The sequence below is a fragment of the Colias philodice genome, chromosome 24 (genome assembly GCF_061535455.1).
Source record: "Colias philodice isolate Cphi_HAF_F1 chromosome 24, ilColPhil1 Martin Lab GWU primary, whole genome shotgun sequence".
Lineage (NCBI taxonomy): Eukaryota > Metazoa > Arthropoda > Insecta > Lepidoptera > Pieridae > Colias > Colias philodice.
This window is the reverse complement of record NC_143109.1, coordinates 3,491,590-3,506,820: the sequence shown is the minus strand read 5'-3', so window position 1 is coordinate 3,506,820 and position 15,231 is coordinate 3,491,590. Positions and strand designations below refer to the sequence as shown.

At 32.3% G+C, this 15,231-nt stretch overlaps 1 protein-coding gene across 3 annotated transcripts in view; it reads left to right on the top strand.

The window, feature by feature from the left end:
- The window catches only part of Cirl (Calcium-independent receptor for alpha-latrotoxin), a 270,668-nt gene that overhangs the window by 237,958 nt on the left and 17,479 nt on the right, over positions 1-15,231 (top strand). For all 3 annotated transcript variants that reach the window (XM_089710173.1, XM_089710174.1, XM_089710175.1), the window contains exon 3: positions 13,989-14,178. In XM_089710173.1, the coding sequence (XP_089566299.1) occupies positions 13,989-14,178 (190 nt within the window). The remainder of the gene's footprint in view (positions 1-13,988; positions 14,179-15,231) is intronic.

Sequence of the window (15,231 nt, the reverse complement as noted above, 5' to 3'; positions counted from 1 at the left end):
CTTACATAAAAGAATAAAAAAATACAATAACCCTTTAGATAGAATTGAATTTAAATATTTGCGAAAAGAATCAATGTTGTTAACAAAAGAATGCTACACTAATTACTTAAAAAATATTGAAAACTCTATAAAGATCCATCCCAAATATTTCTGGACACATGTCAAAAACCTGAGGAAGGGAAGTCTTTCTTATCCTTCCACCATGTCACTTGGTAATGAGTCTAGTAATAACCCAAAAGATATATGTGATCTATTTGCCAAGTATTTCTCCTCTGTCTTCAATCCTACACAACACATGGACTACAAATCTATGTCTTCACCTAATGCATCCATCGTAGCTTCTGTGCTCAGTACATTTTCAATACCAGGTCATACAATTAAAAAAGCACTACTGGCCCTGGACCCGAGCAAAGGACCAGGTCCGGACAATATCCCGCCCATATTTCTTTCGCGTTGTGCAGACGGGCTGTCCGTTCCCCTGTCACTGATTTTCAATACCTCGCTAAACAATGGTTTGTTTCCATCAGTTTGGAAACAAGCTCGAATTGTTCCCATTTTTAAGAGTGGCAATCGTGACCTCATTTCAAATTATCGCCCAATCTCCATTCTTTCTACCTTGTCAAAGGTTTTTGAGTCAATGGTTTATGATGTACTCTACAAGCATCTTCATAGTCTTCTCTCTGATTCCCAACATGGTTTCATGGCTAAAAAGTCCACAAATACAAATCTTGTCTCATATGTAAGTTACCTTATTGAGGCAGTTGATCAGGGTTACCAAGTCGACGCAATTTATACCGATTTCTCAAAGGCTTTTGACAAGGTAAACCATTCAATTTTAGCACAGAAATTGGAACTGCTTGGAGTGTCTTCCACCGTCTTGAATTGGTGCAAATCATACTTAGATACCAGGCCATCATCTGTTGTTCTCAATGGTTGTCAATCAGAAAGTTATATTGCAACTTCAGGTATTCCTCAGGGCTCGAATTTAGGGCCCTTATTTTTCAATGTTTTCATTAATGATATGCCAGATGTGTTCAAACACTCTATTCCATACCTTTTTGCAGATGATCTCAAATTAATTCGCGTAATTCATTCAGAAACAGATCCAAATTTACTTCAATTAGATCTGGAAAAATTAAATGAGTGGTGTGTTTGTAATATGATGCTCCTTAATTGTGATAAATGCTACCACATAAAATTCACGCGCAACCGCAAGATCATAGAGTCTTCATACAATATTCACGGTTCATTGTTGCAAGAGGTTAAGGTAGTCCGCGATCTTGGAGTTTACCTTGATGCACAATTACGTTTTACATCTCACTACGACAACATATTGGCTGCAGCATATCGATCGCTTGGCTTCATCCTACGGTGCTCCAAAGAATTCAAGGATCCTAAAACAGCGCTTGTACTTTACAACAGCTTCGTTCGTAGTCGTCTGGAGTATTGTTGTACAGTCTGGAACCCAACTTATCAAACGCATATAAATCGGATCGAGCGCTTACAAAAATTACTGGTCCGTTGTCTAGCATTCAGAACTGGAATTGGTAAAACTTGCACAAGTTATTTGGACAGGCTCAATAACTTCAAGATGTTGAGCTTAAAAACTCGACGTACAATGTTAGATATAGTTTTCTTATATAAAATAATTAATAACAGTATTGATTCTCCTGAATTATTGGGTAGAATTTGTATTAATGTCCCCGCCAGGATCCCTCGATATCCCTGCGCTATACTCAGAACTCCTCCATTTCGAACAAACTTAGGGAAGCATTCCCCAATAGTTAGACTTACCCATGAGTACAACGTTGTTGCAGCAAAGTCGCGTGAAATTGATATATTTCACAATTCACTTGCGGTATTCAAGCGTATTCTTAATAATAATTTCAATGAAACATGTCAGCACAATAAATAAAGTGTAAATATGTAATAATAATAATAGTAAGTAGTCAGCATTAGTTTTTTAATAAGCAATATTAGTAAAAACGATATTATTGCAAATTTTGTTTTGGATCTACTTTGGATGCAGCATTTAAATTATTATTTAACTTTTTTTGGTGTATAATTGCAAACATTCCTGCATCAGAAATTGTAATTCATTTTTTTCATTTTTTCATTAAACTAACTATTGTTATCCGTTTAAATATACGATTGTTGTAATTTCCTATAAGTAAAGAAACATATATTGTTATTATACGATAAGCAATTTTAGTATTAAGAGTTTTTAAATTATGTTTTCTTTGTTGGAAATTCTTAATAAAAATAAAAATAAAAAATAAAAATAAATGAATTTGCTCAACTTTTATTCATTTAATTAATGTCTCTATTCTCTATTATCCACTTTAATTAAAATTAGTTGATGTTTTTGTCTAAACTAATTGTCTTTGAAATTTCAGAAATCGAAGGTAATAGAGTTCGTCTGGTATAAAAGGTTAAAACTGGTTCATTTGATCAATTACTGTTTATGCAAATTCTATCTGTCTTATTGTTCGTATTATATGTAACGAATTACTGACCCGCTTTTCATTTTTCAATGTAATAGGTACTTAGTGGTAGAATTGACAAGCATGTAAGGTTTACAGTTTAGTTTTTATGTATGTACAATTTACATGTACACTGACAGTTTCTTCATCTGTATTTTAATACAGTAGTTATAATACTCATCTACTTAAGAAGTTTTATTTTATTTCCCTGTAACACAATTATCAGGAACTAGTGTAGATATTGATCCAGTCTACAAACTGTCAAACTTCTATTTTATTAGCGAGCAATCGAACTGTGTCTGTGTGAACAGTAGGTAAATCTAACCAAACAATAAACTAATTAGCATAAAACAATTTCAAATGGAATAAGTTGAAATAATCCGTGACTTATACAATCGATTTGAACCGGATCATTACTAGGCACAGCTTAAAACGATTCCCGTGTAGCGACTGGGATAACGTATGGTCTATCGAATTTTAATACCGGATTTGCCTACTCTATGGCAATATCAATCTGCGAATTAGGCAAGCGATTTTAAGCTCTCAATCGATCGTGAAAGGTTCTATATTGGTTTGGTCGTAGAGCTATAGGTGTGATAGACCAGTATGGATTGTAGAATATGGATAAGATAGTAAGTATTAAGATGTGATAGTGCGCTAATTTCGTGCACGTCTTTTTGTTTTGGCTACTGCATTTCGCTTTTAGAATATGTTGCATTACAATCGTATTGAATCGGATAAAAATATATTTATCTACGAACTATCTTTATTTTCTTAATCATACCTACCTATAACAGCCATAGTTAACATAGATAGATACGTTTTTCGATAAAAAAACAGCTTTCACTTACTTGTATTGTTCATGTAAAACTCTACACCTATTCACGGTCACCCATCCATTTCCAAACCTGTCCCACCGGTGCTTAACCAGCGTTATCGAGGAAACAAGGCTATAAGAGTAATTTCACACTGCACGCGTATCGTTTTACATGGAGTGAATCCGTACATACGACCACAACATTCCGGTCCGTCTGAGGTGCGTTATACCACATGAAATTTGATAATCTGTGGCGATTTTAAAAAACAAAAACATTGTTCAGGCCGTTACCGCGTGGAATTGCTGATTTATGCAGGTTTTTTAACAGAGTAAGGTCAGTGTAACTCGTAAGCTCTATATTCATTGGTATTGAGCAGATTCATGTAGGTACATATTTAAGAAAAATATCAACTAAAACACGAAATACGTTGAATATTATATAATTATTAATGTGTATGGTGATGATATATTTGCAATAAGATAATATGATTGCTGAAACTTAAAAACTCATAGGTGTAATAGCTTTTAAGCTCTATAAATTTTATTCCTGTATCAATAATGTAAACAAAAATTTACAAGTATTACAATTTTTTACGTTTTTATAAATACTTAGATATTGCAAAAGGAAATCTACCTATTACGGAAATTCCATCACATTTCGTACAGCTTTAACCGTCACCGTCTGAACAAGTGCAACTAAGTTCTTAAGTTACAAGCACGTCACTTGGCACTAGACACTTAGAACATTCTAGCTTTCAATGCTTTGGAAAGTGCTTAAGTTACATTGTTAAATAGTTGTTGCAGTGAAAGTGTTGAATATAGAAATGTTATAAAGTGCAGACACACAATTTAAGTTTTTTGTAGGAATTTTTTAAATTGTTTCAGTTGGAGGAAGGAATTAAACTGAAATTTTTTATACCAATAAAGTTTTTATTTATTGAAATAATATCATGCAGTAGGTCTTGTAAAAATTGTCATTTAATTAAAGATGTGAAACTTATCAAAAATAATTCAATTTGTTTAGTCTTTTAGAGGAATATGTAAACATTGTAATTTTATGATTTAACTTTAAAAAACATCACATCAAAAAAGGCCAATAGAGAATAAAAAGTCATCAATACAAATTCGTTACCCTCTATATCGCAAAATATACAACCAAACTTGTGAAATATCATTTTATATCATATAAGTGGGATATTTATGAACCCCACAGTGGTCCCAAGCTATTTAGCACTTAAAAAATAATTCGACGTCGTCACCAAATAAGTTTTTCGAGGGTTGAGACCACAATGTACTTGAAGTTCTCCCCTGACATTGTCGTTATAGATATTTTTAATAAGATTTTGTCCATAGAAAATATGAACTGAAAATGTGATCTATAACATTTTGAAATGGAGGCATTTAAGCGAAAAGCGTTTTTATTAATAAACAGAATAATATTTAGGTAAATAAGATAACATTTTATAAATAACAAATGGATATAAGTAATAATATAGAAAATGTATTGTTGTGTACAAATCATTGATACGAATCATTGATAAAACCTTGTATATATTTTACAGTCGATTTTACGAAACAGTAGTTTTTTTTTTTCAATTTACATCAGACATCTAGATTTCTTCATACTTTATTAGATGGCTTGTTATTTTCAAATTTATCTGATTTCTTTGCGCCTTTCTTTCATAAACTTTAATCAGCATATAAATAACTGATTTTATATCCACCTACAGTTTTAGATTATAAAATATATCTAAATTTGAAATGTCGATAAGGTATACTAAAACATATCTTACGTAATGCCCGGTAATTTATTATCATTTCTAGGTGAGATAACAGAAATATTAAGGGCCTTTAACGATTACTATCGGTCTCATAAGTAACTGACACCGTTGAAACAAGCTTTGTAATAGCTATGTATTATCGTTGATATAGATTACAAGAACTCTGTATAATAAAATAATGAATTCACGAAAATTTTCTTAAGCGTAGAATTCATATAATTTATACTGTAACTTGATAAAGCTGCAAAAAGAGTAACCAATTTTGCAATTGCCAATGTTTTTCAACACATAATACATACCGTAACCTAATCTAACCTCTCACCAGAAAACAGGCAATTGAATGGTTTCAAAGTGCACTCGTATCCAAGCCATCCACGTTAGACCCCGATTGAGGAAAAAATCTTATTTGACGGACCCCTGCAATTCGCACCGTCCCCTTTTCACGCTTGTATCACGTCACACGTTGTATTTGTGAGGACTTTCTTAAACTAAATAAAAACAAAAGCACGATATTCCAATTTAAACATTCGAATTTCGGAAAAACGTTCCAAATTCAAATATAATTAAAGTTAAAAAGTACACATTTGACTACTGTCAAATGGCCTTCCTAATTTAAACATTACACATGGTTCCATAAGTAAATATTATTTTTAATTTGAAAAATGGACAACAGTGATTATCAATTCGAATTTGGAAGAAGCGTTCCAACTTCCAAGTTCAAATATTTCAATTGGAACGTTAAAAACATTTGACAGTCCCCTTCACACACGCTTGTAAGTCGCGTGAAATGTTGGATTAGCGTGGATCGTGCGGGATTATCAGCTTTTCTTAATACTAGTATTATTGATTGGAGTACGGCTATTTCGTTTGAAATGAAAACGATTCGGTTTGGTTCTAAAGTGTATGCTTTATTGTTTTATCAAATACATTTATTACTTGAAGGGGTTTCGTAATGCTAACTGAATAAAGTAAATACAATGAATGAACACTAAACCAAACTATGGAAGAATAACTTAAAAACGAACCTTTTATGTTTTTTTCCGACTATTTACGAAATTTCAACCATAAAATTGGAAAAGAAAAAAAATACATAGAGTCGCAAAGGACGTCCTGAACCAATTGTCACATCGTATTCATGCCTCGAATCCCCCATTCAATCCAAAATCACCAAAAATCCGGATAATCAAAGAAATGGAAAAGAAAAACGAGTGTTCTTATGCAGGAAGCTACTTCATACAAAACGTGACCAGGGGTGCATATACGGAACTGTTAAAAAAGCCCCCAAGGGCCACATATATCCTTTATCGAACCTTACCTATTTCTTATTATAAAACGATCCATTTTACACCTTATGCTTAACACGGTAGCGTTTAAAGTTCAATGTAAGATTCACGTCTTAATAAATTGAAGGTGCATTGTAGCGATATAATCACATTTGATAAGAGATTTGATGTTTTTATGAAAAGGCTATTACGATTTTCATTTTCATAAATCTCACGTACTGGCAACATGAGAAAGTTAATCGATTTTTTTACAGTTTCATCGTATAAAAAACACACTTAACTTGTATGATTTGTTCAATTATTATTTTAAAACATCATATCTATGTACGTACCTATAACTGTAGATAATAATATAATAATATGTGTAAATATATGACTCGTTAATAAATCGATACTTTACGTTTCTATAACTTTATCGAAATGAAAACTCGGCACATCACTAGCCCGTCGTATTTCTAAATCGATGGATTTTAGCGTTAGCGCTCCGGACAAGGCAGATTTACTAGCTGCCTGGGTTCTTTTAAATTTCTAATGTCCGTTACATACGGTGAGATCGGTGATACGTTAGCGTGTCGGTAGAATATGTTTGCAATTGGTAAAATGCGAGTTAAAAACAACTGGAATAAAGGTTTATTTTTTTAATAGGATCTACAGTTTTATAAGCCTGTTGTGATAGGAACTTACGTACTTGCATTTAAAATAATATATAATGTTTATGTAAGTGTGTGTGTGCTTTTTAATTAACGTAATCAATTAACAGTCTATTGCTTTATATTTTGAATACGTATGCACTATGTACCTATAGAGGCCAGAGGTTGTGGGTTCGATTCCCACCCGGGGCAAATATTTGTGTGATGAACATAAATGTTTGCTCTGTGTCTGGGTGTTAATTATATCACTATTAGATAATATTATATATGTATGTTTATCAGCCATCTGATTTCCATAACACAAGCGAAAGCTTAGTATGGGATCAGAATGTGCCGTGTGTGAAAATTGTCCTGAAATATTTATTTATTTATAAATATTTCAGGACGATATTTATATATATGCATTTATAAAGTTCCCTTTTATTATATTCTTACTAACACAGTTTGACTTCAGTTTATCCAGATAAACTTCCTTTTCATTCTATCGTCGTTTGAACAAAGTCTGTTCACAACGCAATCTCACATACGTTCGTCCCGAACGAAAGCGTTTTAAATCGACGAATCAAAATTCGGCGCATCACTAGTTCAATAGAATCGATTGGTTGTGGCGTCAGAGCGGCTCACGGTGGATTTACAGGCGCACTGGGATCTTTTGAAATTCGAATGTTCCCGTGACGTATAGATAGCGAATTTTTACAGATAATATTTAAAAAAAAACATGACAGCGTTTGTCTGTGGCGTGACACGTTCCAAAACTTTTTAAAGGTGTGTACAGATTACAGATCTTCGTTTTTTTATTGTGATTTAAATGACATTATGCTCAAGTTTCAAAATAAATGTATTCGTAATATTTCTATACAACGTCTAATCAATTTAAACCTTAGCTCTATTTTAGCACAGAAACGATTAAACCTGACTTCATAATTATAAAGCCAATATATTAAGAAAGCAGAGTTCTTATTTACAAGTACTCTGCTATAAGAGTACTTGTAAATAAGTACAAGTACTCTTACTTGTACTTATTTACAAGTACAAGTAAATAACTTGTACTTACAAGCTATAATTACAAAAGCTTTGTAATTATAGCTTGTAAGTACAAGCTATAATTACAAAGCTTTTATTCTAGACTATCCACAACAGCTCTAGGTAACTAGACAAACTTTTAGTTAAACAAGCAACTATTATATAAACGATACCTTAAGTTTCGACAACTTTACGGACACTGAGAATATGTACACTCTTCTGAAGGGCCATAAACTATCACCTGCTGAAAATGCTATAGAATCTTATAGTGACATCCAGTAATACCTATAAAATCTATATAAAAAAGATTTTCCCTTGGCTACGCGTGAACGGCTGAACTGATATTGCTTATTCTTTTTTGTTGTTTTTGTTGCCAGACCAAGGTTCCTATTATGACAAAAAAAATTATATATTGGCGCGCGGGAAATTTGAAAATTTAAGAAAACTTTAAACATCTCACATTTGACAGTTCGCGCGAAGACGGGGTCCACAACGGGGTCTGTCGGGTCAAATAGTAAAATAAAAAATACTTTTTCAATTTCTTTACGTTAGAAAGGATTGAAGGGTAATTTATGAGAAAATGTGGGATTATTTGACGATATCGATAAAGGTGTGAAGGACGTTTTGCAATTGAATTTTCTGATCTCGATTCTGTGATTCGTTTTCACATATATTGTGTGGTTAATGGTTATGTGTTATATAATTTATCATGTGTATGTGTCAAGTTTTTTGTCCACTATAGACATCTAAATTACTGAATCCATTTTGATAAAATTCTACTCACTGTTTTATTAGACTTGAAATGTAGAATATTTTGTATCTCAATTCTCAATTACGATTAAAATAATAATAATAGTTTATTTATGTTTAACAAGTAGAGCTATCTATATTATTTATCTGTAAAATATATGATGATATTAGTTAATACAAAATATTTTCATATAATCTGCATAAGAGCCATTCAGTTTGTGTAACCAATGATTTGATGTTATTAAAATATTCCTATTTTCATTATATGGAATAACATCAACATTCCTGTTTGTTTTGTGTTATTGTTAAATTTGCGTTTCGTATTTTATAGTACAATCATGTTATTTATTAATTATTACGATAATATTTATGATCATCTATTTTCCTTCTAAATTATATTATAATGTAGAGAAAGGACTCTACGAGTCCTTGATGATGAAAAATAAGTACATGAAACAATAGCACATGCATAACTTGTAATATAATTTTAGGTAAAAGCACCATCTGCGCAAAATGAACATCCCCTACTTTTATTAGCTCTCACTAACGATTCGATTCAAATTCACGAATGCACAATGCGAATTAAACTAGAGACATAAACCCACGCCATACCACATGACACCATAACGATCATAATAAAATTTACCCTAATCCCATAGGCCCGTGACGACGCCGATTAATGGCTCGCAAAATTAAATTCGCACAGTCCACAGCTACGGATTATCCTTATGAAATAACTGAAATTCAAACCTATTACTTATGCATAGTATTTATTTTCGAATGGTCGCTCGCGCTACGAGGCGTCCGTTCACTTCGGTAGTTGGATATCAAATGACATCACATGTATTCGCTAACGAGATTCCATGATAGGGGCTTATTAACCGTTTGCAGTTATGCCGAGTGATTGTGGACTTAATCCCGTTGGAGTAGAGTTGAAATAGGATAATTTTAAAGTTTGCATTGGTAAGGAAATAGGGAGTAATGTTTGGAAAGGAATTGTTTTGTAAAACACAAGTGTAATTACAATTTTACGTGTGCGAAAGTGGTCACTAGGGATTAATGAATGACATTAGAACGGCAGTAGTGTTAGTAATTTACGCATAGATGGAAGTTAGGCGAATTGATAATTGAATTTGTTGGCAGCTCTTTATGCTTTCCGTTATTAATATTGGCTAGATTAAATGATCTACATGGGAAATATTTTTTAAGACGGTAAGTGAAATAAATTAAACAAGATTATAAGCAATGCGCGTTCAATTTACATTCATTCTGTTACAATGAAGAAAAGCTTTTATACAATAAAAAAATAATGTTACAAGTTGAAAAGAGCCCAAAAATACGTAATTAATTATTATTATTATTTAACAATTACTCTATTAAGAGTCAAAAGTCGAATATTACAAAGCTGTAAAAAATATCAAAACAGCTTGCTTATTTTTAAATAGATGTATTTTCACAGACAACATCGAGGACAACAACTAGTATAACTAGCTACTTAACACACTTGTTCTGGGAGGCTGTGATAACTTGAATGCGAGGCTGACCTAATTTATAGCAGGCATTGCTGTTCTCACACTTAGAATGGAGAATAGAGCCTTTATAAGTGACATACTTTGATTACGTCTTCGTTTTTTAAAGAAGAAACTTTCGTGTTCTATTAAAAAAAATTGGAAAGGTCAATCCGTAGATACCTACTGCTTTGCGAATCGGTGGTAAATGTTAAAAATATGTACCTAATGACGTTTCAAAAGTGCTTCTAGAAGAAGTCTAATTGAATAAATCATTTAAAATTAATATCTAGCTATAATTAACTATCTATTACAAAACTATGAAATTCTATCAACTAAGTTCGCAAAAAAAAAGTTCTACAAGAATGTATCCCAATTGAGGTTCTCTTATGAGTTGAAATTACATAAATTTAAATTAATATTTTGTCAATAGGTACATGCTTAATGAGAAGGTGTTTTATTCTTCGTTGATGAAATGATGAATGATGAAAATCAAACAATCCCTTATAATGAAATGACTATTAGCAAAACCCCAAAAATATACACTTTACGAAAATTCCCATCGCTTGAAATAATTACCCTATCCCTTTATACCTCGTAAATTGTTTTCGACCCTTCCTAACAAGCATTGGACTCTTGTAATAAATCATTTTTATATCCACCCTCCAATGGAGGGGGTTAGGTGTTATTTTCGAAAGGTTTAAAATAGTTTCGTCCATCGATCTTATCTCATATCGATACAAACTGCAGTTTCGCGTGCATTCTAGTGTTGTGCGGATTATCGATGAATTTTGATTTATATATGTTGCCTGCTGCTTAAGTGATTGTCAAGATAATGTGCTTTTTGCGTCGTTTCTTTTTGCTGTAGGTGTAGGCGGATTTTTATTCGGAACATTAACGTTTAGTAAAGTAGCATGTTTGTATTTCTAAATCAAATCATTGAATTACACATAATCATGATAATTTAATTACACCACTTAAATAAAAATAGAGACAACATTCTTTTATAGTAATCAAATCAACATAATACGTATTTCATTACGACAATTATAAACCTATTAACGTTGAAACATAACGAATCCATACACTATCATTAAAGCATACGAATATGAAATTGTTCTTGTATTAAATGTATAATTGGTAGGGTATTTATTATACAACGTTGACATGTTGTGTCGCCGAGACAATATTATTTATTTGTGGACGGAGGTACAGACGATCCGTCGTAATTATAGCAATTAATATCGTATATTGGATTTGTATCGAGGTGAACATCTGTCGCGCGTGATTGTCGATATTATTCATTCACATCCCTAGCAATTTATACGTGAAATGTGTCGTTATTTATTTCATATTTTTTGTAACGTGTTGGTGCAAAAACTAATATGTAATTGTTCTATATTAGCCCACTCATAACCTTCTTAATATTTTCACGTAATTACGTTCGGCTTGTTACATTTTTATTTATTTGTTGTTATTTGTGTAAGTATTTTGTTATAATTAACGATCTAGTGTTTGAATCGTGGTAATTAATTCTATCGATAAATTTAAATTACGATCACATCACTACTTTTGAATTTGTATTGTCATTTGTCATGCCGACTAATATACAAGCGTTTGAATCAAATCAAAGCATAAATGTACCTACATTGTACTTATCACTCCAAATTACTGACAATGAAACAAGGTGATTATTAATTTGTAATACCTATGTATAAACTATATTGAAATAATTTGTTTGTACACATATAAGCATTATATTAGAAGATAATAATTTGAATATAATATATATTATGTACATTCTAACAGAACTTAAAAAGGTTAAATGCTGATGAATGATATACTTATTTCAGAAAATATTTTGTATAATGAGAACTGGAATAACCTTAGGCTTTAGGACATTTTAAAAGGCCTATTCAATATAGGAGTGGATTACTGATGCCAGAACCATTTTTACTGCAGTATTAACATATCACATGTTATTATGATTAAACTTAACGCCTACCTAATTTCAACTGTAATTCCATGATATATAATAATACATACTCAACATAAACGTGTAGAAATCTAGCCTAAAATTGAATATCGATAGTACCGCAAACATCACTAAAACGAGGGTATATTTAATATTGTTGAAGCCCTCATTTCGCAGTATGACGTAGCGAGAACGCGCATCGTCCGAGCTACCATTAATTTAAATCTTCAATATTTCAGCCCAGCATTTCCTATACTTTTAGCATTATCCATACATCTTGTGATTTGCATCAAACTTGTAAACAAGATATTGGAAATTGAATTTTCAATAACATTGCAGTTATCGTTAAATGGTCAGAAATTCAATGAAATAACATCGCAGTTATTTAGCTATATCTATATCTACAGATAGTAATAAACATTTTGGATTTGATATTTTATGCGGTTAGGCTTTATCTACAAATTGATTAATAAGTTTCATGATAAGTTCAGTAAGTTTTATAATGGAATAATTTATTTATTATTTGCCTAGTCAATTGAAATTATATTGAAATGTCAAGATATAGTCTAATATTTGAAATACACCTACCTACTTTAAATATTATGGGTAAAAGAAGATATTGCCATACATTCTTTCAATTAAGATCTGCCATAATTAACTGAAATCAAAATAATTACCTTTTACCTCACAGTTCAAGCTCGATACATTACCAATATTCCCACACAATTGATTCTCAATACAGAATTTAGAACACTAAAACTTCGAAAACAGCAAAAACTAACATTAATTAATTATCTGCGAGTAAACGACATCAGGCCAATCGGTGGGCTGCAGACCGAAAAACAACGCCGCAAATAAATCCAATTAAACGATCCGATATCGTGCCCGTCGTTAGATGTAGCAATTGGTCGGAAAATATAAAGAATTGTCGATTGCAGCTATGTTGTTTAATTGTTGAGTTCAAATATTGGGCTGTTATGGTCGTTATTGGAGTGTTTTTAATGGTTTATAGAGATGAATGTGAGGCTGTTTATTTTTGTAAAGAAGTCCTAGATAGTTTTACCTATAGTTTATGCTTATTTGATATTTAAGTTTACAGTTTATCGATACGTAATGCACATTATTATGCAGTCTTTTAATTATTAATTTAACGACAGAAATCTTTCGTGTCAGTTCAATTGACCAATTAAACCGCAATTAATTCTAATTAAATAGAGCGTTTTACGCTTGCTTTGAAATGGTAGAAATGCTGACTCAGCGTGCTACTATTAATTCTTGACAGGAGTACAAAGTGGTTGCTTATGACAGTGTTATTTATTATAGAAACTTAGTGTTTCTTATCGGTATAAATTAATTTTATCTACTAGCTGTGTCCCGTGGTTACCTGCATTACACCGCTCCTGTTGGTCTTACCGTAATGATGTAGCCTTCCTCGAAAATGGACTATCTAACAGTGAAATATTTTTTCAAATCGGGTTAGTGGTTCCTGAGATGAGATTGGGCCTTTGCCATTGCAATTGCCATCTACACCATAAATAAACTTTATCCAAATATCGTCTTCGTTTTGAAAGACTTAATAAACTAAATGAATATGAAGAATATGTACACATATAATATGTAGTTGCGAGTTAAAGCAAGCATCGTATCTGTGTCAATTCAATATACATATTTTAAGTTTTCACTAAAAACTATATTAACTTATTATTATATGTTCACAGAACCACGGTACGAAACAGCGTACGCGTGCGAAGGGAAAACGCTGAAAATCGGGTGCGGAGAGGGCTCCGTGATCCACCTCATCAGAGCGAACTATGGAAGGTTCTCGATCACCATCTGCAACGACCATGGCAATACCGACTGGAGCGTCAACTGCATGTCCACACGGAGTTTACGGGTTTTACATAGCAGGTAAATTATTCCAAGTTACTTAATATTAATTACTTTATTAGAGCAGTGGTGAGACCTCGGACTTCGAATCGAAAGTCCGGGGTTCGAGACCAGGCGAGTGCGCAGGAAATAAATTGATTTTTCAATTTATCTGCTCATGTTATAACATCACCACTGCTCGAACGGTGAAGGCAAACATCGTGAGGAAACCGACATGTCGAAGAATCAAAAATTCGACGACATGTGAGGCCCCTGTCCCAGCAGTGGGAACGTATATGGGCTGATGATGATGAATTATTTTATTTAAATAATATAAATTTACATAACTATTGGAAAAATCTGCAGGTTACACCTTTATTTATGTAAATAAAGGTATCAGAAGAACGGAAACTAAATCCATACATTATAAATGCGAAAGTAACTCTGTCTGTCTGTCTGTTACTCAATCACGCCTTAACTACTGAACCAATTTTCATGAAATTAGATATTATGATACCCGAGAAAGGACATAGGATAGGTTTTATCCCGGAAATCCTACGGGAACGGGTTTTTCTTTGAAAACGCGGGCGAAGCCGCGGGCGGAAAGCTAGTAATAAATAACGCTTTCAAAGCGGAAAATCTAAAACCATACATTATCCCATTTACTCTGTAAAATTAAATATTCCGAACCCAATTTGATCGTGTTAGGGCGAAATTGGCAATAAAGGTCTGAAACTAACTCATGTAAATAACATTTAAAATGTTTACATCGTGTAATGAAGGAAAGCTAGTTTAACGGCAAATAGCTAGGAATTTGTAAGTGTTAAACTTGATGTTAGATTCTTGTTAAGAAAAGATATATTTTTGATATAGGTCCTTCAAATAAAGACAACAATCTGTCTTATCCTTTTGATAGGATGGTCAAACATATGAACATATTTTTAGTTGAATTATTATAGGTCATTTTATTTTCAATATTTTATTTATTTTAATAATTCCAGATTTATTTGAATATAATATGCATGTAGTATTTATTTGCATATGTTTACACAAACATTTTTTTTATGCTACAACACTGAGCTGTTTGCCCCAAGA